The sequence below is a fragment of the Sylvia atricapilla genome, chromosome 10 (genome assembly GCF_009819655.1).
Source record: "Sylvia atricapilla isolate bSylAtr1 chromosome 10, bSylAtr1.pri, whole genome shotgun sequence".
NCBI lineage: Eukaryota > Metazoa > Chordata > Aves > Passeriformes > Sylviidae > Sylvia > Sylvia atricapilla.
The window spans coordinates 22,535,795-22,559,643 of NC_089149.1; the positions used below are offsets into that span (position 1 = coordinate 22,535,795).

At 38.5% G+C, this 23,849-nt stretch overlaps 1 protein-coding gene across 1 annotated transcript in view; it reads right to left on the bottom strand.

The window, feature by feature from the left end:
* The window catches only part of COL4A4 (collagen type IV alpha 4 chain), a 62,934-nt gene that overhangs the window by 21,142 nt on the left and 17,943 nt on the right, over positions 1-23,849 (bottom strand). Inside the window, exons 8-32 of the mRNA XM_066326281.1 lie at positions 22,007-22,075; positions 21,750-21,785; positions 20,964-21,026; positions 20,472-20,507; positions 20,263-20,304; positions 19,252-19,332; positions 17,802-17,855; positions 16,564-16,623; positions 15,906-15,950; positions 14,828-14,881; positions 11,691-11,760; positions 10,995-11,099; positions 10,255-10,419; positions 9,628-9,720; positions 9,135-9,298; positions 7,181-7,253; positions 5,795-5,901; positions 5,253-5,436; positions 4,620-4,688; positions 4,120-4,224; positions 3,489-3,707; positions 2,758-2,919; positions 1,972-2,142; positions 670-813; positions 182-289 (exon numbers count right to left, since the gene is read on the bottom strand). Of these exons, the coding sequence (XP_066182378.1) occupies positions 182-289; positions 670-813; positions 1,972-2,142; positions 2,758-2,919; positions 3,489-3,707; positions 4,120-4,224; positions 4,620-4,688; positions 5,253-5,436; positions 5,795-5,901; positions 7,181-7,253; positions 9,135-9,298; positions 9,628-9,720; positions 10,255-10,419; positions 10,995-11,099; positions 11,691-11,760; positions 14,828-14,881; positions 15,906-15,950; positions 16,564-16,623; positions 17,802-17,855; positions 19,252-19,332; positions 20,263-20,304; positions 20,472-20,507; positions 20,964-21,026; positions 21,750-21,785; positions 22,007-22,075 (2,479 nt within the window). The remainder of the gene's footprint in view (positions 1-181; positions 290-669; positions 814-1,971; positions 2,143-2,757; positions 2,920-3,488; positions 3,708-4,119; positions 4,225-4,619; positions 4,689-5,252; positions 5,437-5,794; positions 5,902-7,180; positions 7,254-9,134; positions 9,299-9,627; positions 9,721-10,254; positions 10,420-10,994; positions 11,100-11,690; positions 11,761-14,827; positions 14,882-15,905; positions 15,951-16,563; positions 16,624-17,801; positions 17,856-19,251; positions 19,333-20,262; positions 20,305-20,471; positions 20,508-20,963; positions 21,027-21,749; positions 21,786-22,006; positions 22,076-23,849) is intronic.

Sequence of the window (23,849 nt, forward strand, 5' to 3'; positions counted from 1 at the left end):
ACTCTTGCTGTGTTGCTTTAGTGATAATGCAAAGAAACTCTGTGGCCAGTTTAGGTATCTGTGAACATGACATGGTGGCTGGATGTTACTGCAGCCCTGAGTCCACACTGTGAAAACCACCAGTGACTTATGTCAGAGGAATGTGTGTGCATGCATGCAGGGCTTTTTTTTATGAACTTACCTCTTTCACCTCTCAGCCCATTCTCACCAGGAAACCCTGGGTCCCCCCTTTGTCCTTTCTCAAGACGGAGGTTAATGCAGCCACTATCTCCTGGAGGTCCCCTTTCACCTTGGGAGTAACAAATGCAATGTAAATAGATCCTCACAAGTGACATGTCCTGAAAATCAGTTTGAGTGGTGACTTTCCTAAAAGAGAAAGCCTTCTAATACTAATGTGGTTCTCAGTTTTTTCAGTAGGCTCACTGCTGACAGAATTTGCAATCCTTCCCTTGATTTTTGTTGATTCAATCATAATCCAGGTTGATATTAAATCAGAAGAATTAGGAAAGATTGTGAAATTATGAAAGACAGCAATTTTGGTCTGCCTATAATTGCACCTTGCAAGGATTAACCTCTTTCCTATAAAAATTAAACACATTTTTAACATAGTAATAACAAAACTAAAAATAGCAGCAATATAACTACAGAGTGAAGTGGATTTTTACAAACCTTTTATTCCCATATCTCCACATTCTCCACTAGGCCCAGGTAGACCCATTTTTCCTTCTTCACCTTTTACACCAAAAATTCCCATTGGGCCTTGTATTCCTGGGAGTCCTGGGAATCCCTGGGGTCCTTGAATGCCTTTGCTTCCTGGTAATATGAAATGCTTTATTTACATGTTAAATCTGCTTATACTGTTGCTGTCATATTCTAAGGAATAGCATAAAGCAAAAGCAGGATGTTTAGAAGGACTTCTTAGGAAATCAGCAGAACTAGAGAACCAATAATTAGAGCATGGCTTCATGCCAGGGTCAAATTTTGTTGAAACCCAGATTCCACTGAAGCAAATTGCCTCCCCCTACTTGCAGTCAGCCCCTGGAGATTTCAGCTACCCTTACTCCTAAGCAGTTATCCCCAACACACCACCAGACCTTGAATGTGGCTACTGGATTATGGGGGCTTTGCTCTGCTCCCTGTCCCTGCCCTCCAGCTCAGGAGTCTGGTACCCAGACAACAGGTGGGCTTGCCATTAAAGACTGAGGCAAAGAAGGCACTAAGTACCTCAGCCTTTTCCTCATCCTTTGTCATTGTGTTTCCCCCCTCCTATCCAATAAAAGATGGAGATTCTCCTTACCCCTCCTTTTGCTGCTAATATATTTCTAGAAGCATTTTCATTGTCTTTTATAGCAGTAGCCAGATTGAGTTCTGGTTGCACTTTGGGCCTTCTGATTTTCTCCCCCCATAACCCTAAGACACCCTTGTCCTCATGAGCTGCCCATCCCTTCTTCCAGACTTCATACACTCCCTTTTGTCCTGAGTTCAGCTAAAACTCTTTTCAGCCCAGCTGCTCATCTTCCCTGCTGGCTCATCTTTTGGCACATGGGATGGCCTGTTCCCATGCCTTAAAAATTTCCTTCTTGAAGAATGTTCAGTCTTCCATTTGCCCCTCAGGACTGCCACCCAAGGGATTCTGTTAACCCTAAACATATTCCTCTTATTATAGTGTATTACAACCTATTACAAATAGTCAGGTAATAATATACAGAAATATGTCAGTGTTGCAAAACAAATATATAAAGCATTAGGATGCACTAAGATGCATCAAACTACATTCATCCCTTTGTTTTTATCATAAGAGAAAGATCAAGGAATGGTTCTATGGTTATTGACTCTAGCCTGCTGCAGTCTTATTCTTGAAGCTAGAAAGGGAGGTGGGTGCAAACTACTTCCTAATCTTAACAGCAGTGAAAAGAGCTCCCTCTACAAGAGAATTTATAGGTGAGGTGGTCTGCAGGATATTTAACATACCTGTCTCTCCTGGGAAGCCAATCAGTCCTCTATTGCCTGGAAGTCCTGGGGGACCTCGTGAGCCTGGAGGACCTGGGAGACCTCGTGAGCCCAGAGAGCCTTTGAGACCTTTGATTCCAGGTGGCCCAGCCAGGCCCCTGTCTCCCCTCTGACCTTTAAAGCCTGGTAAGCCTGAGAAAGAGAGCTTTAATCTATGTATGTAAAGGCAGGCAAAAGTTAAGCAATTGTATATAAAAAGTAAAAAGTGATAGATTTGGTCTAAATTTGAAGATCATCAAACATGGCAAAATAAGGTGAAATTTTTTAAACTATGTTGGAGTCCTGGCCCTGCCTAGATTTTTCAATTGGAATGTTTGGTTTTTTCTATTTCTTTAGTGACAGACAATAGAAGAGCAATGTGAAAAATCCCTACTAATTTGTAAATACTTTTGATAGATGTCTCTCTTAGCTCTTCCTAAATAATGCTTCCATTGAAGAATAAGCAAGATAAAAGCATCACAGTAATGACAGGAGCTCAGTTAAGTTACTCAGGACAACAGATAAGAGACAACTCTTTGTTTATTACTTATAGTAAACCCACTGTGATTTGGCCAGTTAAAGAGCAGCAAGGGAAGTTGCACAGTTGAGATGCACAGTCTACATTCCTTGATATAATGTACAGCCCCAGTAATGAGCAGCCCCCATGGAAACATTTGTCATGCCAGACACAAAAATCATGGGATGAAATCTGGCAGAAAATGAGTGCAAAGCTTAGAGCTGTGAGGCAACCTGCTGGCTGTTGTGTACCTTGAGCTCCTGGCAGGCCCATGACACCTCTGAGTCCAGGTGGTCCTGGTAAGCCTGGGACACATGGTGAGCCAGGGAAGCCTGGACAGCCTGGTGCCCCTACATCACCTTCTGGGCCTCTAAAACCTTTGGCACCTGGAAATCCTGGCGTGCCAGGTTGTCCTGGGGAAAAAAAAAAATTGTTAGTTCCATTACTCACTGCCCCTCAAAATTCCTAGTTTTAATTTTGAAATGTACATATTTGGTTACTACAGTATCTTGCTTATCCTCTAGTTTTTGTGTAGTTTGTCAAAAGCGATGCTTTTCTGCAATTTAGAATTGGCTGTTGAGGAGAACTTCTTTCTTTAAGGAACAAATACAAATTCAACCCTCATCTAAAGGTACAGAGGACAGTTTCTGATGTGTAGGAGCAGAAGAGGAGTAGCTCACTGGCCTGCACCAGGTGCCCAGCACTGGCTCAGTTCTATAGGTGTTCCCTGCACTGAAGGATGGGTGTATGTGCTTAGGGCCAGGCAAAAGGAAACAGCAATATCCTCTGTGGGGTGGGAAGGACATAGTGCCAGGGAGACACCACTGCAGCAAACAGCAAAATGTCAATGTGAAAACAGGGAGTACTGTTCACAGTCACCATTATGGATCTGAGCAAGAGGATTTTTTCTGAACCAGGAGCAGCTTGGCTCAGATTTTGTCCTTTGAACATGTATAAGTGTTTCATAGACACTGGCCCATACCTTGAAGTCCAGGAATGCCTGGATTACCCCTTGCTCCCTGTGCCCCAGGGGGTCCTGGCAGTCCCCTGTTTCCAGGGATTCCTGGAGGGCCGTACGTGGTGTCACCTGGAAGACCCTTCTGACCATCTGTGCCAGGTGGACCTGGAAGGCCATTTTTGCCATCAACTGTAGATCCTCTTTCACCTTCATCACCAGGATCACCAGCTGTGCCTCGAAAGCCTGTTGATATGATTTTTAAATTCAAATAAAGCTTAATTCAGGAGGCGTTCAGGGTTTTTTATTTCCCCACCCCTCTCAGCTGTGGAATATTGTACTCCAAATTTAGCTAGATTTAAATTTGTCACTTCAGAAAGAAAAATAACATCATAAATTAAATTTCATGTTTCTTATTTATAGCTAATGATACATGAGGATTGAAGGAGGCAATTTCTGTGGGAAGTGACAAAAAATTTCTTTGAGGCCCAATCTGTCTGGAGTACTGTTCACTCTTGTTCAGTTCAGTGCCTTTGTTCTCTGGACACTGAACTATTCATTTAAATTCAATTCTACTTGACCCTTCTCTCCCTTTCCCTGCATGTATGCATTACAACTTGACCAGCAACTCTCCCAAATTAGGAAAAGCACAATTCACCTTCTGGCCCAGGGATTCCTGCTCCTGGCCTTCCTCGATGGCCTTTTTGCCCATCAAAACCATTTGGTCCAGGATGCCCAGGGAGTCCTTTTAAACCCTTTTGTCCTGGAAATAAAAAGGAAATTCATAAAAAGGCTGTCAGAGCATTAAAATGGGTGATCTAAGGATTTTATCTTTATCCCGTGCAAATTCATATACCTTGAAAACAAGCTGATTTCATCTGCTTTTAACACTTTGGGCAAGAGCCACTGCCCAAATCATAAACAAATGTGTGCTTGCTGTTTTTCTAAATAAACAGATTCCCTATTTCATTAACAGCAGACTGAAAATTACCAGTGTTAATTAGGAAAAAATATTTCCTACAACATTTAATGTTACAGGCCACGAACAGTGTTAACCTAGTGAATGACAGGTGTCAGCTCAGGATTTTCTTTTCTTTAATTAGCAACTTAAAACTCCATTTCAGTAGAAATCACAAATTCTCCTGTGCATAGACATACCTTGAACACCTTTAAAACCAGGGGGACCTGGACTTCCAGGATATGGTGATGTAATGCAGACAGTTTCACCTGAAGCAAGAGGGAGAAGAAACTGGTCTATTTGATTCTAGATTAACTGGAGTCTGAGTATTTACTCTAATATTTCTGGGAAAGTGCCCAACCACATGTGAAGTGACTATGCACATGGTTCTTTCCATATTACCGAAGTTTTGATAGGAAATCTTAAAATATTTTTTTGATACTTTCTATCTTGGTAATATTTCAAATTGTTGTAACACAGTTGTATTTTTTAAAGACAAAGGGTTTTTTTAATTGTTGTGGCAATTTGTTTTACAATACTCTCTATTGCAAGAAAGAAATAATATTTTAATTTCCATTCTATCTACAGCTATCAGTGTAGATTTTTGCTGAGCATTTTTATAGGCAAAAAACCAGGCCAAGCTTTAAGTAAAAATGGTGTTTTTCTAGAAATTAATATTATTTTCACCCTGAATGAACAGCGCTATATGTATACACATAGACATAAATACAGAATAATACATTCATATAATATATAATACATATTAAACTGTAATGGATGCCACCAAACATTCAAACATGTATTTTATTATTTCATTCTTAACTTAAAATTACCTTTCTGGCCTTTTGGACCAGGTGGCCCAATATTACCCATATCACCAAAGTCTCCAGGGCTACCTCTGGCTCCTGGAGGCCCAGGAAGCCCCAGACCAGGCAATCCCATCTGGCCTTTTACCCCAGGAGGTCCTGGGAGCCCAGGGAATCCTTTATCTCCAGGAATTGCTACTCCAGAATTGCCCTGAAATAAAAATTTGCAGTAAGATGTAACAAGAGCTATTTTCTCTCCTCTCTTTGATTATGAAAAAGAGTGTTAGAGAATTATCTGGAGAAACACTTTCACAATGGAAAGACTACATGGATGGCATTAGTACTTTTAAATATTCAAAGGTAATAGGAACAAAGGGGTTTGTGTATTTTTTGTTTTCCCAACTCCATAATAATGGCACACAGTATATGCAGAGATTATAATCAGGAAAGCCAAAATAAACAGTAATACTTACAAGAAACTAGTTTTTTAATAGATAAAAACTTTTATAACCTTTCATAAGATAACATGTTAATTGAAATGGAAAAAAATCTGGGGAAGTCAAACATACCTCAGCTCCTTTTTCCCCTGGCAATCCCAGTTCCCCATCTCTGCCATCAAGACCTCTCTGGCCTGGAAATCCTGGAAGCCCAGTTGGTCCTCTTTCCCCTTTTAAACCTTAAAATATTTTTTGAAGAAAAAAAATAATATTTGCTGTAATTTTAGGGGTAGAAGCTACTTCTGCTTAAGGAAATGCTGGGTAACTGTTGATCCTATCTTCATGATAATGCCCAGTCCTTGAATTCACATTCCTTAACAAGGCATTTTAGGCTTAGGAAGGAAGTTTGTAGTTGGATACCTGATGGAACAACTTGGTCTCTCTGTAAAAGACATGTTCACAGACACAAGAGGAATGCGGCTTTGTCTGTGCTACACGTAGAGTTAAAATATTTTACCATTGAAACAGGTCAGAGATCTATTCTTGATTTCAGTGAAGTCACGATATAGCAGTGCCATATGATGCAGAATATTTGCATCAATATTCCCCAAAGATTTTTATTATTTTCCCCATGTAGATTTCTCTTGCACCAATATTTATGAAAAAGTAACTATTGCATCAAGGACACTAAAACTATTCTAACACAAAGATTCATTCTGCTGTGTCAAGAAATCCTTTGCAAATAAAAACAAATGTTTTCCCCTGCTCCAACATCTGTAAAAAACCCACAGGCATCCAAAGCTAAGCTAACTTTTTATAAACAATAAGAAGGACAATCTTCTGTGAATAACTATTTTTGCCTTTCTAACTAAGCTTTGCCATGAGATTGCTGTAATTTATTGTTCTCCATTTCTTTTGCTTTTGCAAATCATAACCATAACTGTGGAGAGGTTTTGATCTATTTTATTACAAGAATTCCAGTTGTGCAACTGGTGGCCTATTGTTTCTCTTCAATGCCTGGTCAAGAGTAATTTTTAGAAATAAGAGAGGAATCTGAATAGTCATTGAGACTGAGGTTTTCCAAAGAAGGATGTTGGTGGCCTAATCCAAGATAACAGCTTTGATATTGGTATATGACACTTCAGGAGGTGGTTTCTGTACAATAATATTTCTTCATAATTTCACAGTGTTTGTATTCTGCTTAGTCTTGTCTGTACAGACCTCTGGAAGACCCCAATTATCAACTGCATGACGTGAAAAATCATTTGTTGGCATTAATAACATGCTGTTTTATGGCTCAATTATAGAGGAAAAAGCCACAAAAAAATGTGTTGATCTTGTGTTTAGAAAGAAAGAAGACTTGGTACCAAGAGAGCAGTTTGGATATATGTGCCCTCTAGGTTTCAGTAAGTTACCAAGCTAATGGATTCAGTAAAGAGAAAATTAATGTTTTTCTCACACTATTGCCTAGATGTTGTATAGGAAAGCAAAAAAGTTAACAGTAAAATGTGTGTTTACCTTTTATTCTAACTCTTCCTGGATCACCCTTCTCTCCTTTTTCCCCATTCTGTCCAGCAGAACCAGGAGTTCCCTTAACATTGACAAAGAAAAGAGTTGTCAGTTATCTCCAGCAAGGACTCAAAGTGGGTATTGAAGGGAAAATTAGTTATCTCTTGCATGGTTTCCCCCAAAAAAAGACCAATTAAAGTAACCAAAAGGATGCACTTGTCTCTTTTGATGGTCAAAAAGAGTGTGAATGGCACATGGCCTTTTCAGGCTGACTCTGCCACCTGCAGAAACACAACTGAAGGAAATTGTAATGCCAGAAGCACTGGGCCCATGGCTGCACAGCTGTGGGACTGCAAATGTAAAAATATCGAAAGAAATGATTCATTAACTCTTCCCACTGCAGACTTCAACCCACAGTGCACTGAGGAAGGGAATCTCTGGAGGGTGGGGACTGCTGGATGAGGCTGTCCTCCCAGAAGGGAACACACCAGGAAGCAAGTGATACTTTTTTTTCTGAATGGAAACCCACAGAGCCATCGATAAAATATTTCATCTAGTTAGGTACATGATATTCTTAGATAAATATATGGCTTGAAAGGTTTAGAGGAGAAAATAATACTTTCCTATATTTTTATGCTAATTTTTTGCTTTCAGCTGTCCAAGCAGGGTGCAATTTTCATCATCATTGGTCAAGGTCTGATCTTGCAACACTGCAATTAGCCATGTGAAATTTACACAGCAGTAAAAGGCCACTAAGGTACAAAAATTGGGGTATTATTTAGGCAGCTTTCTCTGTTACTCAAAATCTCTCTTAAAAATAGGTGGAGCAAAAATAGTTTATAATGTGATTGACAATTTTAAATCAGGGAGCAGATTTCTGAAAAATGTGTATCTGAAACGGGAAGTGACTATTTGTTACAATGTCTAGATCTTCAAGTAAGAAGTGATGAGTTATTAGTATCTGAAAAGAAAATGAAATATTTGGGAAGAAAAGAGAGCAGAAAAATGGAGAAAATGGCTCATTACACCAAAGCACTTCTGTACTGAAGTGAATTATTTCCTTCCAAAGTGATTACTTTGTCCTTGTTTCTCAATTAAGCAACCTAAGACCAGCAAAGTTCAGGACAAGGCTTTAAGCCTAACTTCAGAGCCACAAGGGCTAAAACATCTTCTCAAAAGTAACAAAAATATCAGGATCTCACATACACCACTCAGGTAATAGGGTTTTAAGGCAGAAAAAAAAGAGAGAGCAGCTGTAAGCCTTCTAATGAAACTACTGGAACTTGAATGAGACTGCTTCCACCTCCTTCCCTCAGACTCACAATGGATTTGTTTGCTTTTTGTTTTCTTTTGAAAGAACATGTTCTGGAAACTTTTAAGCAATTCCTTATGTGAAAAAAAAAAAGTTTTGCTGTTAAAAAAACCCCAAATCTCAAAAAAATAAAACAAAAACCAACCAAAAACAACAACAAAAGGCACAAAATCCCCTCTAAACACGCCCCTCAAATAAAAAACCAAACCATAATGTAACAGTTATAAAGCAGTGCATATCTACCTATATTTTCAAATAAAACCCTCTCACACATAAGAAAGTGCATTAAGAAACCTTCTAGTTGGCATAATTTTGGCATGCAGTATCCTGGATGTATATTCCAGAAGAAGTAGATGAAAATCAAAGCAAGACCAATAAATTATCACATAGTGTAATCCTAAAGCAGTTAGATTAAGTGGTATTTTGAATTATTGCTCACTCTGGGGAATTAAGATAAACTATATGAAGCACATTAAAGAAAGTAAGACTGCTCCCAGAAGTAAAAGCTTGTTTCACCAGACTGTAATAAGCTAAAGTAGTTAAAGGTTTCAGATAATTTTCCAGAGCACTTTCTCCACCCTTCTGCTTAAATGCCTCCTGAGTTGAGAGGCAACTTGATGCTGTTTACTGAAGCTCATGAAAACTACTCACAGGTAGCCCTGGCAATCCCACTGCACCGGATAAGCCTGGGTCACCCTTTTCTCCATGTCTTCCAGGGTATCCCATTTCTCCTTTCCTTCCTTCAGTACCTGGAGGTCCTTGCACACCACGGGGACCAGGAGGACCAGCACTACATGAGCAGAGGCCTTGACTTCCTACATGAAAGTGTTAAAATTTCATTGAATGAGTTGCAAAATCAATACACAAAAAAAGAATGCTGTCTTTTTTCTTTTGTGTGTGAGTAGTGCACAGATCATTTTATCTCAGGTTATCTCACCTGGAGAGGATTATCCATCTCCCTTTACAGTGCTGAGTAACTCTGCACTAAAAGGACTCTGCTGACTCAGAAGCCCCAATGCCAACCAGCTGTGTAAGTCTTTGATGGGCTTCATCCTCCAAGTTACCATGAACTTCTTGCACATTTAGATTTGACATTCCTGGCAAAGATTTCATACTCAAATTGTTGTTATCCAGGCCAACTTACCCTTCTCTCCTTTTGCACCTTTTCTTCCTGGAAGTCCTATCTGACCTTTTGCTCCAGGTTCTCCAGGGATCCCTCTGTCAGTACAGATTACACCTTTGAAAAAACAAATTTTCCAGCCGGTATAAATCTGGTTCACTCTTTCCACACCTTAGGTCATGTGTCCTCCTCTCCCTTCTCTTGTTATTCTCACATGAAAAGTTAAAGATCTTATTAAACCTTTACAAGTTGCTGCTTACAGATCATGCTGAAACAGACAGTGTGGCTAGAGTTCATGTTGATAGATCACTTCTCATTGCCACTGCGACTTTTTTCTACTTTACTTCTTTCTTCTCTAAAGGATGCAAATTTGTGTTTCCTCCTCATTATTTTTCAGTTAGTATATTTTTAATAGAATTTTAATATGTGTATTACTTTTGTGGGTTTAAATCACCCAGAAAATGATGAAAATCTTGAAATCTCACTGATCAAAAGCTAATAGGAAAAATATGTTTTCAACATCCCATGTAAACTTGGAAATAGCTGTCAAAATACAATTTTCACTTTTCTGTATTTGTAGCACCAACAAAGCAATGGATCTATTAACCTGCAGAATTCTATTTTTGTTATTTAAATTGCTATTGAACCTACTGGGTAGTCCAGGTAAGCCTTGTCTTCCTGGCTGCCCTGGTAGGCCTGGTGGTCCAGGAAATCCCGGTCTTCCTGGGATTAATTCACCTGTCCCAGGCAAACCAGGGTCCCCTTGAAAACCTTGAGGTCCTGGTGCCCCACTTACTCCTGGCAGGCCAGGAAGACCTGAAAACAAACAAACAAAAAAGGTAAACAGCTCATACAGCATTAATGTGAGGTATCAGGGAGGAAATTCCAGACCATTCAGGACGTCCTGAAAAACAGCTTCTATGTAACTAATGCTGGAATCCAAATCCTTAGGTTTTTTAGGATCCACAAGAAAAGAGCCTCCTGCAGTAGACCTTCAAATGCTTCTTTTCCTCCTTCCCTCCATTATCTCTTTTCCAGACATCCCAGTTACTCCAGCTCCTCACACAGAGCAAAGCCATCCTCAGCACATCCCTTTATATATTATTGAGATGGAGAGCAGAAATTTTAAGCACAGCACTCCAAACACAGTTATACAATGGGTTTACCATGGTAGTATTCTCCTTGGTCTTCTGTTCCTTTTCTAGTCATTCCTAATATTCTGCTTGGATCATTTTGTTTCTTTTTCTGGCTATTAAGTGCTCAGTTAATATTTTTGCTGAACAGTCTTTACAGCTGGTAACTTGCATCAAGCAAGAACAAAGAACAGTTTTCTTTCAGCTGCTTTCTTTCCTTCTGGTGTATATTTCACATTTACCCTCTGCCTCTCTTACTTGTTCCATCATATCCTGGTCTTCCTAGAAGGCCTGAAGGACCAATTGGTCCAACTGACCCCATTTCACCAACAGGACCTGGAAATCCAGGATCTCCTCGTGGACCTACAGAGAATTACAGAAACATGTGAGTTGAACACCTTATGGAATTGACAGCTTAAATCGAAATTAAGCTGTAACCAAAATTATAACTTGGAAACTTCACAAAAGTAAAATAATTTATGAAACATCTTAAAATGTGTAACAATTTAATTTTAAGGTGGGAGGATTTGGTTACTTTTCTATGGATTCCAGCCCATTTCACAAGAACATTTTTAACTCTTCATCACTTTGTAGCAGTATCTTTTTGCTATGTTTTACAAAATGCTGAGAGAAATATTTGCCCAAAATAAATGCATGTAGCATTTAAAATAAATGTGGATATTGGAGAGAGTCCTTCAGATTTAGTTGTGACTGTATGCATGAAGATCTCGCACACAAACATTTAATCTGACACTTGTATGTTTAACATAGTTCCAGGAAGATCAGTGAGACAAACACACACAAAAATGTGGCCAAACCCACAAACACAGCTGTGGCCACTAGGAAAGTTTTAGGATTCCATCCCCTGCACCCCTAGTGACCACCTTCATACACCTCGGCAAAACAGGTCCTGCACTTCTTACAGCACAAAGACTAGTCAAAAATAGATATAACCTTTTATAGGAGGTGGTGGAGTTCCAACAGCTCCAGGAGGACCTGGGGGCCCTTTCTCTCCAGGATCCCCCTGTAAGAGTCCAACAATAAATTTTTTACATACAAATATATGGTGTACTAGAATGTAACTGAGTATTTCAACAATGAGGAAGGATATAAGGATTTGACACACACCACCCGGGAAACTTGATTTTGACACTTTACAGCATTTAAAACCAAGCAAAAAGATTTAAAATAATCATTATCTTTCAAGATGCCAGTGGCCTAACAGTAATATACCCATCATACATATCTATTTGACTCTTCAGAACATGTGACTGTTCTATTTGATTTCACTCATTTATTGTAAATATGACTCAACTACAATAAATCAGTATCCATTTAATTGAGATATTTAAGCCACCAATCTGTAATTAAAATTACACAAATTCTTTATCAGAATTAGGAAACTACTTCTATGACAGATAAGCATAAAGAAAAACAGTTTCACAGTCTAACATCTATTATCAATGGTAAGAGATACTCAAAGCTCTTATAACAAGTTTAAAACATCTGCATTAAGGAAACATAAAAGTGCTTACTAATGGGGAGGAAAATCACTTCTGCTTGGAGGATTTCTAAATTAACTTGGATTTTAATACTTAGAAATGCAAGTGAAGTGGTCTTTAGGGAAGACTTTTATGTGGCAAATTGTATTAGACCTTTTGCTTTGTAGATTAGAAATCAGCTCTCCTTTATCAGCAAATGTGAACTGAGAGAACAAGAATGTCAATGTGGGAGCTGCACAGTGAGGCTGCATTCCCAGGACTGGACTCCAGGGCCTTTTAGGACACAGACAAGGAGAACTGGGTCTGCAAAACTAGATACCCACTATTACACAAGTGAAAACAAGGCCTCTATGCCTCCTTCTTGGCTTTTTTTTTTTTCCCTGAATGCTGTCTCTACAGTAATTAGACAGTTCTGTCACTGACTGCTGCCCTCTTGATCTTTGGCCTGATTCCTTTGACTGTATCTTGCAGAATAAAAAAATATCCATGTGTCATCTTTGGTTCTTTTAAACAGGAACATAGATTTGTCTTCTCTAAGACACAGAAGAGTCTTACATGCAGCAGGAAAGAAAAGGTAAAACTAGCATTTTGCCTCCTCTGATAAATTTAGAAAGGATTTTGAGCTTTAAAAACAATTTAATGATGATAAATAATCAAATAGTTGTATAATAGATGTATTTGGCCCAAGTCTTGCATAATTTTCATGCTGATTTTAAAATGACACAACCAGAACACAAGAAAGAACTGAAGAGCAGGGAGCCAATGTCAAACGTGTCTGTTCTTAGTATCTCAAGTAATAAATTCCAGTTGTGGTCTCTGAAAATCTGGTTGTAGGCTGCTAGGGCTAATGACCCTCTCTGGCTGGCAGCTGCCTATTTGCTGTGTTTTCACCACTGGCACACTCGTACATAATGGCATAGATCACTTTGGATTATTTTGTTGGCTGATACTGTTTTCTCTTCCCATAAAAGCCTTAGGAGACTCAACTTGCCAACAGTTTATTTAAAAAAAAAAACCTGTGTTGCCAGCATCTACTGTTAGGCATCAAAAGCTGTGGCAACAATTCCTTGAACTCCACTCTTTGCTTTTAGCAAGTTAGCATTTTTTAAAGATGAAATATATTTTCCACGCAACTGGGTTTTTTTTTTTCTGAGTCTCTACACCTTAAATCTGAGTGCATCTTGGATTTTCTATGAACATGTTTGTTTCAGAAAAATCTACACAAGGACAGGCTATTCCCATGAGAAGTTTTAAGGATATTCTTGTTCCTTCGGTGCATGTGATTTTTAGTGGATCATAAGCAGCAGCTGGTGAGGCCAGCTGAACAGGTGATGTACTCTGGATTGGTCTGCTCCTTTCAGGAATAATCAGATTTTGCCAATTGTTTCCCAATCAAACCTACAGCATCTGTGCTATCACTCAGGATTTTGCATATCTGTATTAGTTACCTTTTCTTTATTAAGTTGTGTCTATACTTTATTTGATTTATTTTGCTCAGGGCACTAGCAATTGTAATTTCATCTTTCTCATTCATTACTGCAGGCCTTCAACCCTTTCCCTAGCAGACCCTACCAACAATTAATCATGTTTGTGTTTACTGTTTGTAGTGTACTCAGGCTGTGGGCTAATTGATGGAGTCTGAGGAATTCACTATTCTGTCCATAACGTGACTTATCTCAAATTTGTTAATGAGGCCCCAAATTAAAACAATATATACATCAGGGTGAGAACTTTTTAACAAGAAAAAACTTAAGATTTGATTCTAGATTTTGGGAGTATTGGACTGCAATGAATTTTCTGTTTTAATCTGGTATGCAATGTTTCAGTAAATTAGTATCTGAATTATATCACCATGGTGTGAAGTTGATAATAGCCGAAGGGGAGGAAAGGTAAAACCTGTGGGCAATTTTTCCCCCTGGGTATGACCACATAATTAAAATCTTGGCTGAAGAAGCTGACCTAGGATTCTCCTGGCAGTCCTAACTCTGAAGGTTAAGTCTGTGACTAAGCCAGATATTTTTATTGTACTTTTAATCATTTACTTTATGTGCTTGGCATTTTTCATTTGTAAATATGCTTTGAAAACCTGTGTGTTGCTTTATATTTGTGTGCTTTCTACTGTGTCTTTAGCTGTATACTAGTTATGACAAGTTTGCACCAGACACAGTTCACTTCTTTATGTTGTCAGGGATTATAAATTAAAATAAACACTCCTTCATTTTGTATTTCAGAATATTTAAGCCAAGTTCATTAGCGCCACAATTTCTGCAATAATGTTTTTGTTCTCTACCGTGTTAATAACTTCGATGAGCTTTTTCAACCTTGGTGTCTCTACTGATGATTCTGTCACCTTCTGCATTGCAGCATTTCATTTCTCTTGCTCATAGAATTCCCACTCTTACATGCACTAGCTAGGAATGTTTTCTTACATTGCTATTTACTACCACGGTGATGAATAACTATAAATAGCATGAAAACAGTAAATTTTTAAAGAAATTATGACTCTATAAAGGGAAATAACTGGGTACATTTGGGAGGAAATATTGGCACAGAGGGGAGTGGGGTGTGAATGTGTGATCATTTTTCTACCTGTATGCCTGGATAGCCAGGCTGTCCAGGAAAACCAGCAAATCCTGCTTCACCCTGGAAGGGATCACATAAATACAATTCAATTAATCTGTTAAAACATAAATTGTTGAGCAAAACCCAGTAAGGCAGTCATACAGTACTCTATGCTACAATTGTGTCCACAGCTTGTTTCAGAGAATTCACTGGGTTTGTGCAGGAGGTGGTGTTTCACAGACTCTCCTGTGCTGGAAAATCCACAGCATGCATTGCCAGGTTATTCAGACAGTGCTCAGCAGATTCAGTGAAGCTGGGGCACAGAATAAGCTGGAATACATACCAACAGACTCTGATAGACTGTCTGCTTAATACAGCTGAAATCGGTTTGCTGTCTGCTCAATGACTATCTTAAACTACTGCATGGAAAGCAGCTGCACATCAGCTCTCTTCTCTTTTATGATTTTCTAATATACTTACCCAGCCAGTACTCAAACTCTTTAGGGTAGGCAGGAGTGAAAAACAAAGTGAAAAGTATTTTTGCAGATAAAACAGTCACCTGGAACATAACTCCAGAGGCAAATATTCATACATTAATGTGTTTTATGAACAGCATGATCACTACCTTAACTAGAGCTGGGCAAGATACAGATCTATATACATACATCTACTGTTCTTTATTTCAGTAAGATGTAAGTTCATAAGTAAAATTTAGCAGACTTTGCATCACTGGAATTTCTCAAGCCAGAAATATGAACAAAACATGCATGCACCACAAAATTACACAAATAATGTCACCATAAAAAACAAAGTTAACATGCTGCATAGCTTTTCTATTATGCTGTATGTGTGTCCCACTGACTTTTCCTCCTCCTTGCAACTTCAGATTCCATTAGCAAATTTCAGCTAAATTTCAAAGAGTGGCAGAAATTCAAAGACACAAAGTTCATACAGCTTCTGTGGCTATAAGCAGCAGAAGAGAAAAGAAGGAATGCAATCTGAGCTGTGAAGTATGTGGAAATTCCAAATCTGCACAAATCCACAGAAAACAAAATCTCACTGATCCTACTGTTCAGGGAGCTGCTTCTACTTTCTGCCTTCATACCTTCATTCCAGGAAACCCTGCAGGTCCATAAGAACCAGGATGACCCTAATAAAAGCAAGTAGACTGTAAGCTAAAACGGTAAAAACTTTTATAAAATTAAACCTATTCAGAACTGCTCATAGTTAATATTACATAGATAAATATTACTTGGGATATCTTCCAACAACTTTGCAAAGTTTTTGCAAATAGTTTCTGTGAGAAATGGTCAAGAATTAGAACTATAGACCAAAGCAAGCCAGTCAGGTTTTCACTTAATTTTTTTACCATATTGCATCTAGCACGGCAGTGGAATGCTGCTCCTCTTTAGCACTGTTAAGCAAATCAAGTACAAGTAAAGATGCTGTAAAAAACTTTCATCAACACGTATGGAGAACATTAAAATTACTGTGTTAGTACTGTGCTATTCCAGAGCAGCTTTGTGCTGGTCTAAATATTTAGAGTATAACCCTACAGATTTACCTCCTTTCCAAGGAAAGTCTGTGTGAGCTTATGTTTAAGTCTGAGACAGGGTAAGTCCCAGGGCAAGTCTCCTAAATATTCTATACAGGAAGCATGACAGATTAGTTTAAAAAATCCTTAAAGTCTGTTTTGAAATTTCAAACCTTAGCTGCCTAATTATAGTGAATTGTTGATACAATTTATTGTGCAACTTTCTTACCCGCAATCCAGGAAATCCAGGAAGGCCTTTTTCACCCTTTTCTCCTCTCCCAAGTATGCCCTAGAGCAGTCAAAATAGTTTTGTTAACCAAAATGCTCAGTGAAGTGTGCCATAAATTTTAATATTTGTGCATGTTTATTAAATGAAGTATAAATTACATGAATGAATCTTGTTTCACTTGCGAGGCTCAGTCACTGGGGTTGACTTCCCAGTGACTTCCCAGCATCACCAGAAGTGCCTAAGTAGCTCCAGCTATTTGAGGAACCTGCTCTGGTCTCTTCTCTAAGTTTCATATTATTTCAGCAGTTGAACTTGTGGGTTTTGGGTTTTTTTGTTTTGTTTTTTTTTTTTTTTTTTTTAAAGTTCTGGGCATCATTTAAGCTGCTTCAGTTGATTTCTCTGTTCCTGCTTATAACTAACAAGTGCATGTATGATCATCTACATAGACAACTAGTACTGAAGCATGCATATAAAGCCCATCTTTTTCAATGTAAATCTGATAGAAAAAGATTAGCTTTGTTCTCTTTTCCAGTGCCAAGTAACAGTGGTCTTTTTGTGATGGAAAATGAACTTCTGAAAAAGTCCTAGACTTAAAACTTAGAAATGCGATGTCCGTGCTTCTCGTTTCTTCTCTTCTGCAACAAAGCTAAGTTCTTAAGATAAACTAGAGTCATTCTTTTGTCTCCAATTGTCCTCTGTTTTTCTGAGATCTGGCAGCTTCCTGCCTATGGATTTTCCTCATCTGGCACCTCAATGTTTAAATTGATCATGTTGACAGAAAGAAAAGAAAATGTAGAATATATAGTAAAAAAGCAACTCTTCCTCCAATGGCTCTGCCTTCTCTACCCTTGGGAATATCCAGAGTGTCAAGTTGAAGCCTTTCTTCAGCCTTCTGTGGTAAATATACATCATGCCCCATTAAGAACACATTCAGATCAGATCTCTCTGTTTCTCTTCTTGAGGAAAAATAATCTGTACTTGTATTTCCTTCATAGTTCCAATCCATTATGTCAACAGCCTAACTGGCAACAACACTGACCTTTTGCTACTAGGCAACACTCAATAGGTATGCATAAAACAGACTCAGAAAGATTTTTCCAAAGGGTTTTGAAATATTTTTGCTTTCACACTGATTTAGGTGGTGATTAAATTTCACAGCAAAAAATGCTGTGCTTTAAACATAATAACCACAGAAGGGCTTGCCAGCACCATGGGGAAAAAAATGTCCCATTACTTACTTTGGGTCCACGTGGCCCTCTGTATCCTGTTACCCCAGGTAATCCTTTTTGGCCCTACATATAAAAGGAAAATTTTTGTGTATATTAATATGCAGGATATGGCTATGTGCTGGTTAACTTTTTTAAGTCCTACTCTGAATTAGAAGTTTTAAACAGAATTTTTTTAAGCACAGGGTGTGTTTCTTTAGGTGTCCTAGACACAAAAAAACCCCAAGAAAAATATTTATGTACTTATTTTTATTTCTGTTAATGCTGTCAAACCAGCATAATGACTGTGGAGGGAGATATATGTATCTTCACTTCCAAGTATCTGCAAGTCAGGGCTTTGTTCCTACAAACACGCATGACAATAGTTCTTTTTTTAATTTGCTGCTATTCTTGGTTTGATGCAAGTACTCACAAGCATAAATCTACACTTTTGAGCACAGCCCCAGTCTGAATGGGGGGCACGGCTGCTTTCTCGTGTTGTAGAGCAGCAAATGTCCCATTTCCCAGGAATGTGGGAATGTGGGGAGTTTATGTTGGTTCTTTTGGTCCTTTACCTCTCTTTGTACACCTGTATAGCAGCTGTTTGCATGATCAAAGCCCAAGGTCCAACATATGAAATCTACTGGTTCCCTGAGTTGAGGCTGCGGGAGATGGCAATGCCAACTTCACTTTCTCAGTTGTGTATTTGAGGAAATCATAGTTTGGGACGTAGAGGGCTCTGTAACACAGTTCTTGTTTTAAAATAACAAGGGTTACAAACATTCTAATGTTCTAAGCCACTCAGCTGTAGCTATGGTAGGTGTGATGTTGAAGAAGCACAGGCTGTCCAGGAAAGTTGTGGATGCCTCATTCTTGGAAATGCTCAAGACCTGTTTGGATGAGGCTTTGAGCAACCTGGTCTAGTGGAAGGTGTCCCTGCCCATGGCAGAGGGATTGGGACTAGCTGTTCTTTAAAGACTCTCCCAACCCAAACCATTCTAAGATTCTGTGATAAAACTTGCAATAAAAATTGAAAAAAAAAAATCACACTTGGTTTTTATATTAAAAAGAGCACCCTAGAACGGTTAAGGTTAGTTCAAAACTGCAGATCAGAGTACAGTTGCCAGTGATATGCAAAATTTAAAGTATTAGTTAAGAGCCACAAAGATTCAATAGCACAGTAATCAAATTTGTCAAGATGCCTGAAATATGATTTGCTAATGACAAAAAGTGAAAAAAGTCAAAGCAAGGGCAGTATCTCCTTTCTGCATCAGGACAGTCTTCTGTCCAGAACATGAGCTAAAGTACACGTGGGGTGTCCTCTCCTGAAAGCTTGTAGGAAGGGTGCTGAACACAGGATTCTGATGCAGCTGGTGGTTTCTTACAGAAAGATAGGTTTGTCTTATCCCATCCTTGCAAAAATTACATCACAGGATTGTACTTGCCAAGTTGAGCACTGTTAAATATGATGAGAAATTAACACCTTTTGTCCTTTGAAGAGCTGAGCTCCAGGAGGTCCAACTAACAGTGGTGGCCCAGGTGGCCCAGGCATCCCAATGTCACCCTGTGGAAGCCAAAACAACAGCAGAGATGTTTCATGCAGTATTTCAGTGACACTCAGCTTGTTTTCCTGTTGTACCACAGCACTATGTGTTACTGTGCTCACTGAAAACGTACTAATTTACCTGCAGATAAAGGTTTGCTCTGAGATCTATGATCCTCTTTACCATCTGCCCAGATGAGTAAGGTTGGCAATCTAATCTCCTATTCTCCTGAGTCATGAAAAATAATGTTACAGCTAGCTAAGGAAATAAATAAGAATGCCTGGCTCCTGCTCCAAATCTGCTGTGGACACAGTAGTTACAGGAATGTCAAATCTCTAATGTGTACAAAGAGTCTCTCATGTTCTAGACCATAGCCTTTGACCTAACTTTGTGAATGTAAAATTAAACTACTGATTTGCTATAGAAAGTTGTGTATGTTAGACATTTGCACAAATTCTGAGAACTGATTGGACCAGTTCATAGAAGAAATATCAAATATTCCACATTGGTTCTTTATATCCTGAGTATGCTAACACAGGTGCAGACTGGTAGAGGAACTATTATTATGTGTTTCTTACATGCTTTCCTTGACACCTGCTCTGCACTTAGCAAGAGATGAGATTCAGGGACTGAATCTCAAGTCCAGCCCCTGTCACTAAATAATCAGAAATACTGTTGTGATTACCTGGGCAGTGTCTGTTCAGAATGTATGTAAATGCTAAGTAACACTGATTTTTGCTTTTCAAAATCTTCAGAATGTGCTTGATTCCTACATGCAGCTCACTGAAGAAATCACTTCTGCTCAGTATTAACTGATTCAATAACTTCTGTTCTAACATGATTAGCAGGAGACAAAGCCACAAATTAATGGGATGCATGGAACCCAACAAGACCCTGTTATTCTTCTAACTCTACAGCAATAATATATCTAATGTTATTAGTTTTCTTACCGGCTCCCCTTTTTGTCCATCCACTCCAATCCCTGGATTTCCCTAATTGATAAAGAATGTACACAGTTTCAGCATGATCAGAAAATACTAACATTAGAGTTTAATCAAGTAACTCTTTTGAAAAACTTGATAACAAATAAACAAAAGGAACATTTAAAATAGATATTTTAATTATTGTTTCACTAACAGCTTCCAAAGTTATTACCTACCTGTTCACCTGGCAAACCAGGATAACCTGGAATACCCTTTAAAAGAGAATGAAGACAAGTTAATATGTCTGATTTAGAGACAGCTTATGAAAATTATTTCCTCTTGCTTATAGGACCTAGAGGCAGAATCTTCTCTTAGGATGTACCTATTACAAAGTGCAATTTACTTCACTTGGTCACTGCTTTCAGGAGGGCTGACCTCTGGTTTCCCCATTCCTGTCTCCTACAGGTGGTCTTGGGAAAAGGGATTAAGGAGAGCGCACTAGGAGCATTTCTCCATGACCACACACTGCCAGAATGAAGTGCTCATGCAGACATGGGAAGGAACATATTCCTCAACTTCCAAACTCATAAGGTAAAGCAAAAATCTATCTTATCACTTGCCTCAAAAACTATGTAAGATTTTGATTCACATTAGGGCAAGTTCTAAAATGGGTAGACAAGAATGAATGCATATCCTAAGGTAAAGCTGTATAACTGAGGTGATCTTACAGGCAAGCCTGGATGGCCTGGGTATCCAGATGGGCCCATTGTACCTCTTGACCCTCTAGGTCCCTGGAAAAGATGGCAAAAGGTCTTTTTGTGAACACAGAAAGAACTTTCCCTTTTCTATACAAACACAGCCACTCTAAAACACCTTGGACTCAGCCTACTGGCCACTGGATTCCACCCACAGCCCAAAGCTTACACCATGCCTGAAATCTCTCTGAGACTAGAGAAGCCCAGCACCAGCTTGTGGGTAATACTGGACAAGGCACAGTTCTATGTTATTAATGCACTGAGAGCTCAGCAATTCTGCTAGGGTGCAGAGACTTGATACAATTCACCAGTGAACTCAATTTTGAAGGGTACGACAAGAGGAACCCAAAGCCATCAAGAATGTGATTCAGCAACAAAATTAAACTGTTTCTTCGTCTTTCATGTTCTTATGGCTGGAATATGACAGAGTGCTACTTATTCTTGGGAGACCCATCAGATACTGTAGAAGATGATTTCACATCTTGAATTTCACAGAGAAAATACTTGGGAGTACCAGGGCAACAGCTGCTCCACACACAGCTAATGCAGGTGAGAATGGTCTTTTCTACTCCCTTTCAGCCAGCATGAACTGGCCATGGGAAAAGACTATACAGACTTGATGTTTCTCAGACTTTATTCTAGAATTTTTCTGTTTGGGAGGGGCAGGGAAAAACTCCAAAATTTCTTACCATACTAAGGAGAAAAAATTGAAAGTCTTCAAGACAAAAAGCAGTTCCAGAACCCACTGACTGTACTTACGGGCATACCAGGGGGTCCAGGATCACCTCTCTCTCCCTGTAATGACAATCATTTAGCAAATGAACCAGTACATGCTTGTGGGTATTTTCTAACTTTACAGATATTAAGACCATAAACTATCTGTTAGAGTTGTATATGTGGTTTGTTTGGGGCTTTTTTTACTTAGTTTTATTAACTAGTGAGGAGTAATGGAACAATTACATTCACCATACATGTTTTCCTACAATGGACGATTTTTTTCACAATCAGATACTTACTGGAAGTCCTTTTCCAAAATGTGAAATATACACTGAATTTCCTTTTTCTCCTTTTTGCCCTGGAATTCCCTTTAAAGAAAAAGAGTCTTTTAAAACATGATCTACTTACTGATATCTACATTTCCATGGAGACTGTATGCTAACTTCTCAGGTTGTGACTTTCTGGTGCCCCACTATCACAAGATAATCCACTAGGATCACGAATGATCATTTTATCAAACAAAACCTTCTGTACAGTTGAGCAAACCAGCTTCCCACAGCTTCTGGAGCTCTGTTAAGGTGCTCCTTAGTACTTGGGTCCTTCAATATTTTACAATCTTCACAAATCTTGCCTTTAATATCAATATGCCTTCTTTTTCTTTCAGGGAGGCAGTGGCTTTAAATATTAGCAGTGTGCCTTCCATGAAAATGGTGTGATCCAGAAGAATTTAAAGTGATACTGCATACAGATAAAAAAAAAAATGAAATATGGACTCTATTAGATGCATAGTATTCAATTATTCTATCTATTAGGAAACCTGTTTCAGTCCATAAAAAATCTGATAACTAAGAGCCCTGGATTTTAAAAACTAAGTTCCCATGGTACTTTCTGTTAGGTCCTTTATAAAACCCTGCTAATTGCAGCACCCTCAAAAATTCAATCTGAGTTAGCATGAACAGATGAATTTTTTTTGCAAAATTTAACTGTAATGCTCAATTTACTGTTAAAAGCATGATATCTACATATCTGAAGAACAGATATATGAAGACATTATTTCTAAAGTTTTTCCATTTGAAATCCAAACATAGTGGATATAATTTAACTAAGTTAATAACCTGACTACTGAGTTCAGTAAAATGGGACACTGTCAACCACTTTAAAACTGTACTGGTACAGTGTTCAGAATACCCTAAATTGGCTGTCCAAATCCTGCAGTCAGATGAAACTGAGAAGATACTTCTCCCTGGAATGGCACAATAAAAGGAAGAATTACAGCTGTCTGCAGCTGGATATAGCTACAGTAGATTGGATACCGATTACAGGTAAACAACAGCTGCTAGGGAACACATTAAACAAATCAAAAGTTGTATTGATCTTTGGTTATTTTACATGTGGTCTCTTGTATAATAAAACATCTTTGTTATATTCCATTTGTTATCTTCTATTTGGCTTATCTATGGCCTCACAGATAGAAATTATTTTCCAACAAGATCAATGAAGTAAAGCTGATAAATATGTACAAGGTGTTAAATAAAACTATACAGGACTATGTTATAAATAAGAATTAATAAGAATTAATAAGAATTAATGTACAGTCAAGTTAGTACCTGGTGCAACAAATCGATTTAAAAATAGGCAATCTTCAGAGAGAGGTTGGAAGAGCATTCTTGCACATAAGCAAATATGGTTACTATGTGTTGTTTTTCTGCGTAGCTAAATTAATTTGCACTGGAATTTTAGTATGCACATCCAAGGCTACATGCCTGTTGTGTCTCCCTGTTTTTTGTAGGTTGCAAATACTTTTCTAGGCCTGCCAAAGAGCATGCTCCTGAAATTGGTGGGATTTATGCTGTAATTTGTCCCATGTACTGCTTTTCCTTTATGTCACTTGTCTAATTAGAAAAAATAAAACTCTGTTTTGAAGGCCATAGTAAGAAAACACAGGTGAACTTAGAGTTTCAGCAGAAGTAACAAGTTACTTTCAGAGGTATAACAAATGAGGTTATTAGTAAATTTACAATGTTGTATCTTTCATAGCATGAAACTTTCATAGCATGAAATTTTATTCTAATTGCTATTATCCTTGATAATATCATTACACTCTTGCACCCACTCCACATTTTTCTAGTGGCTGAATTCGGC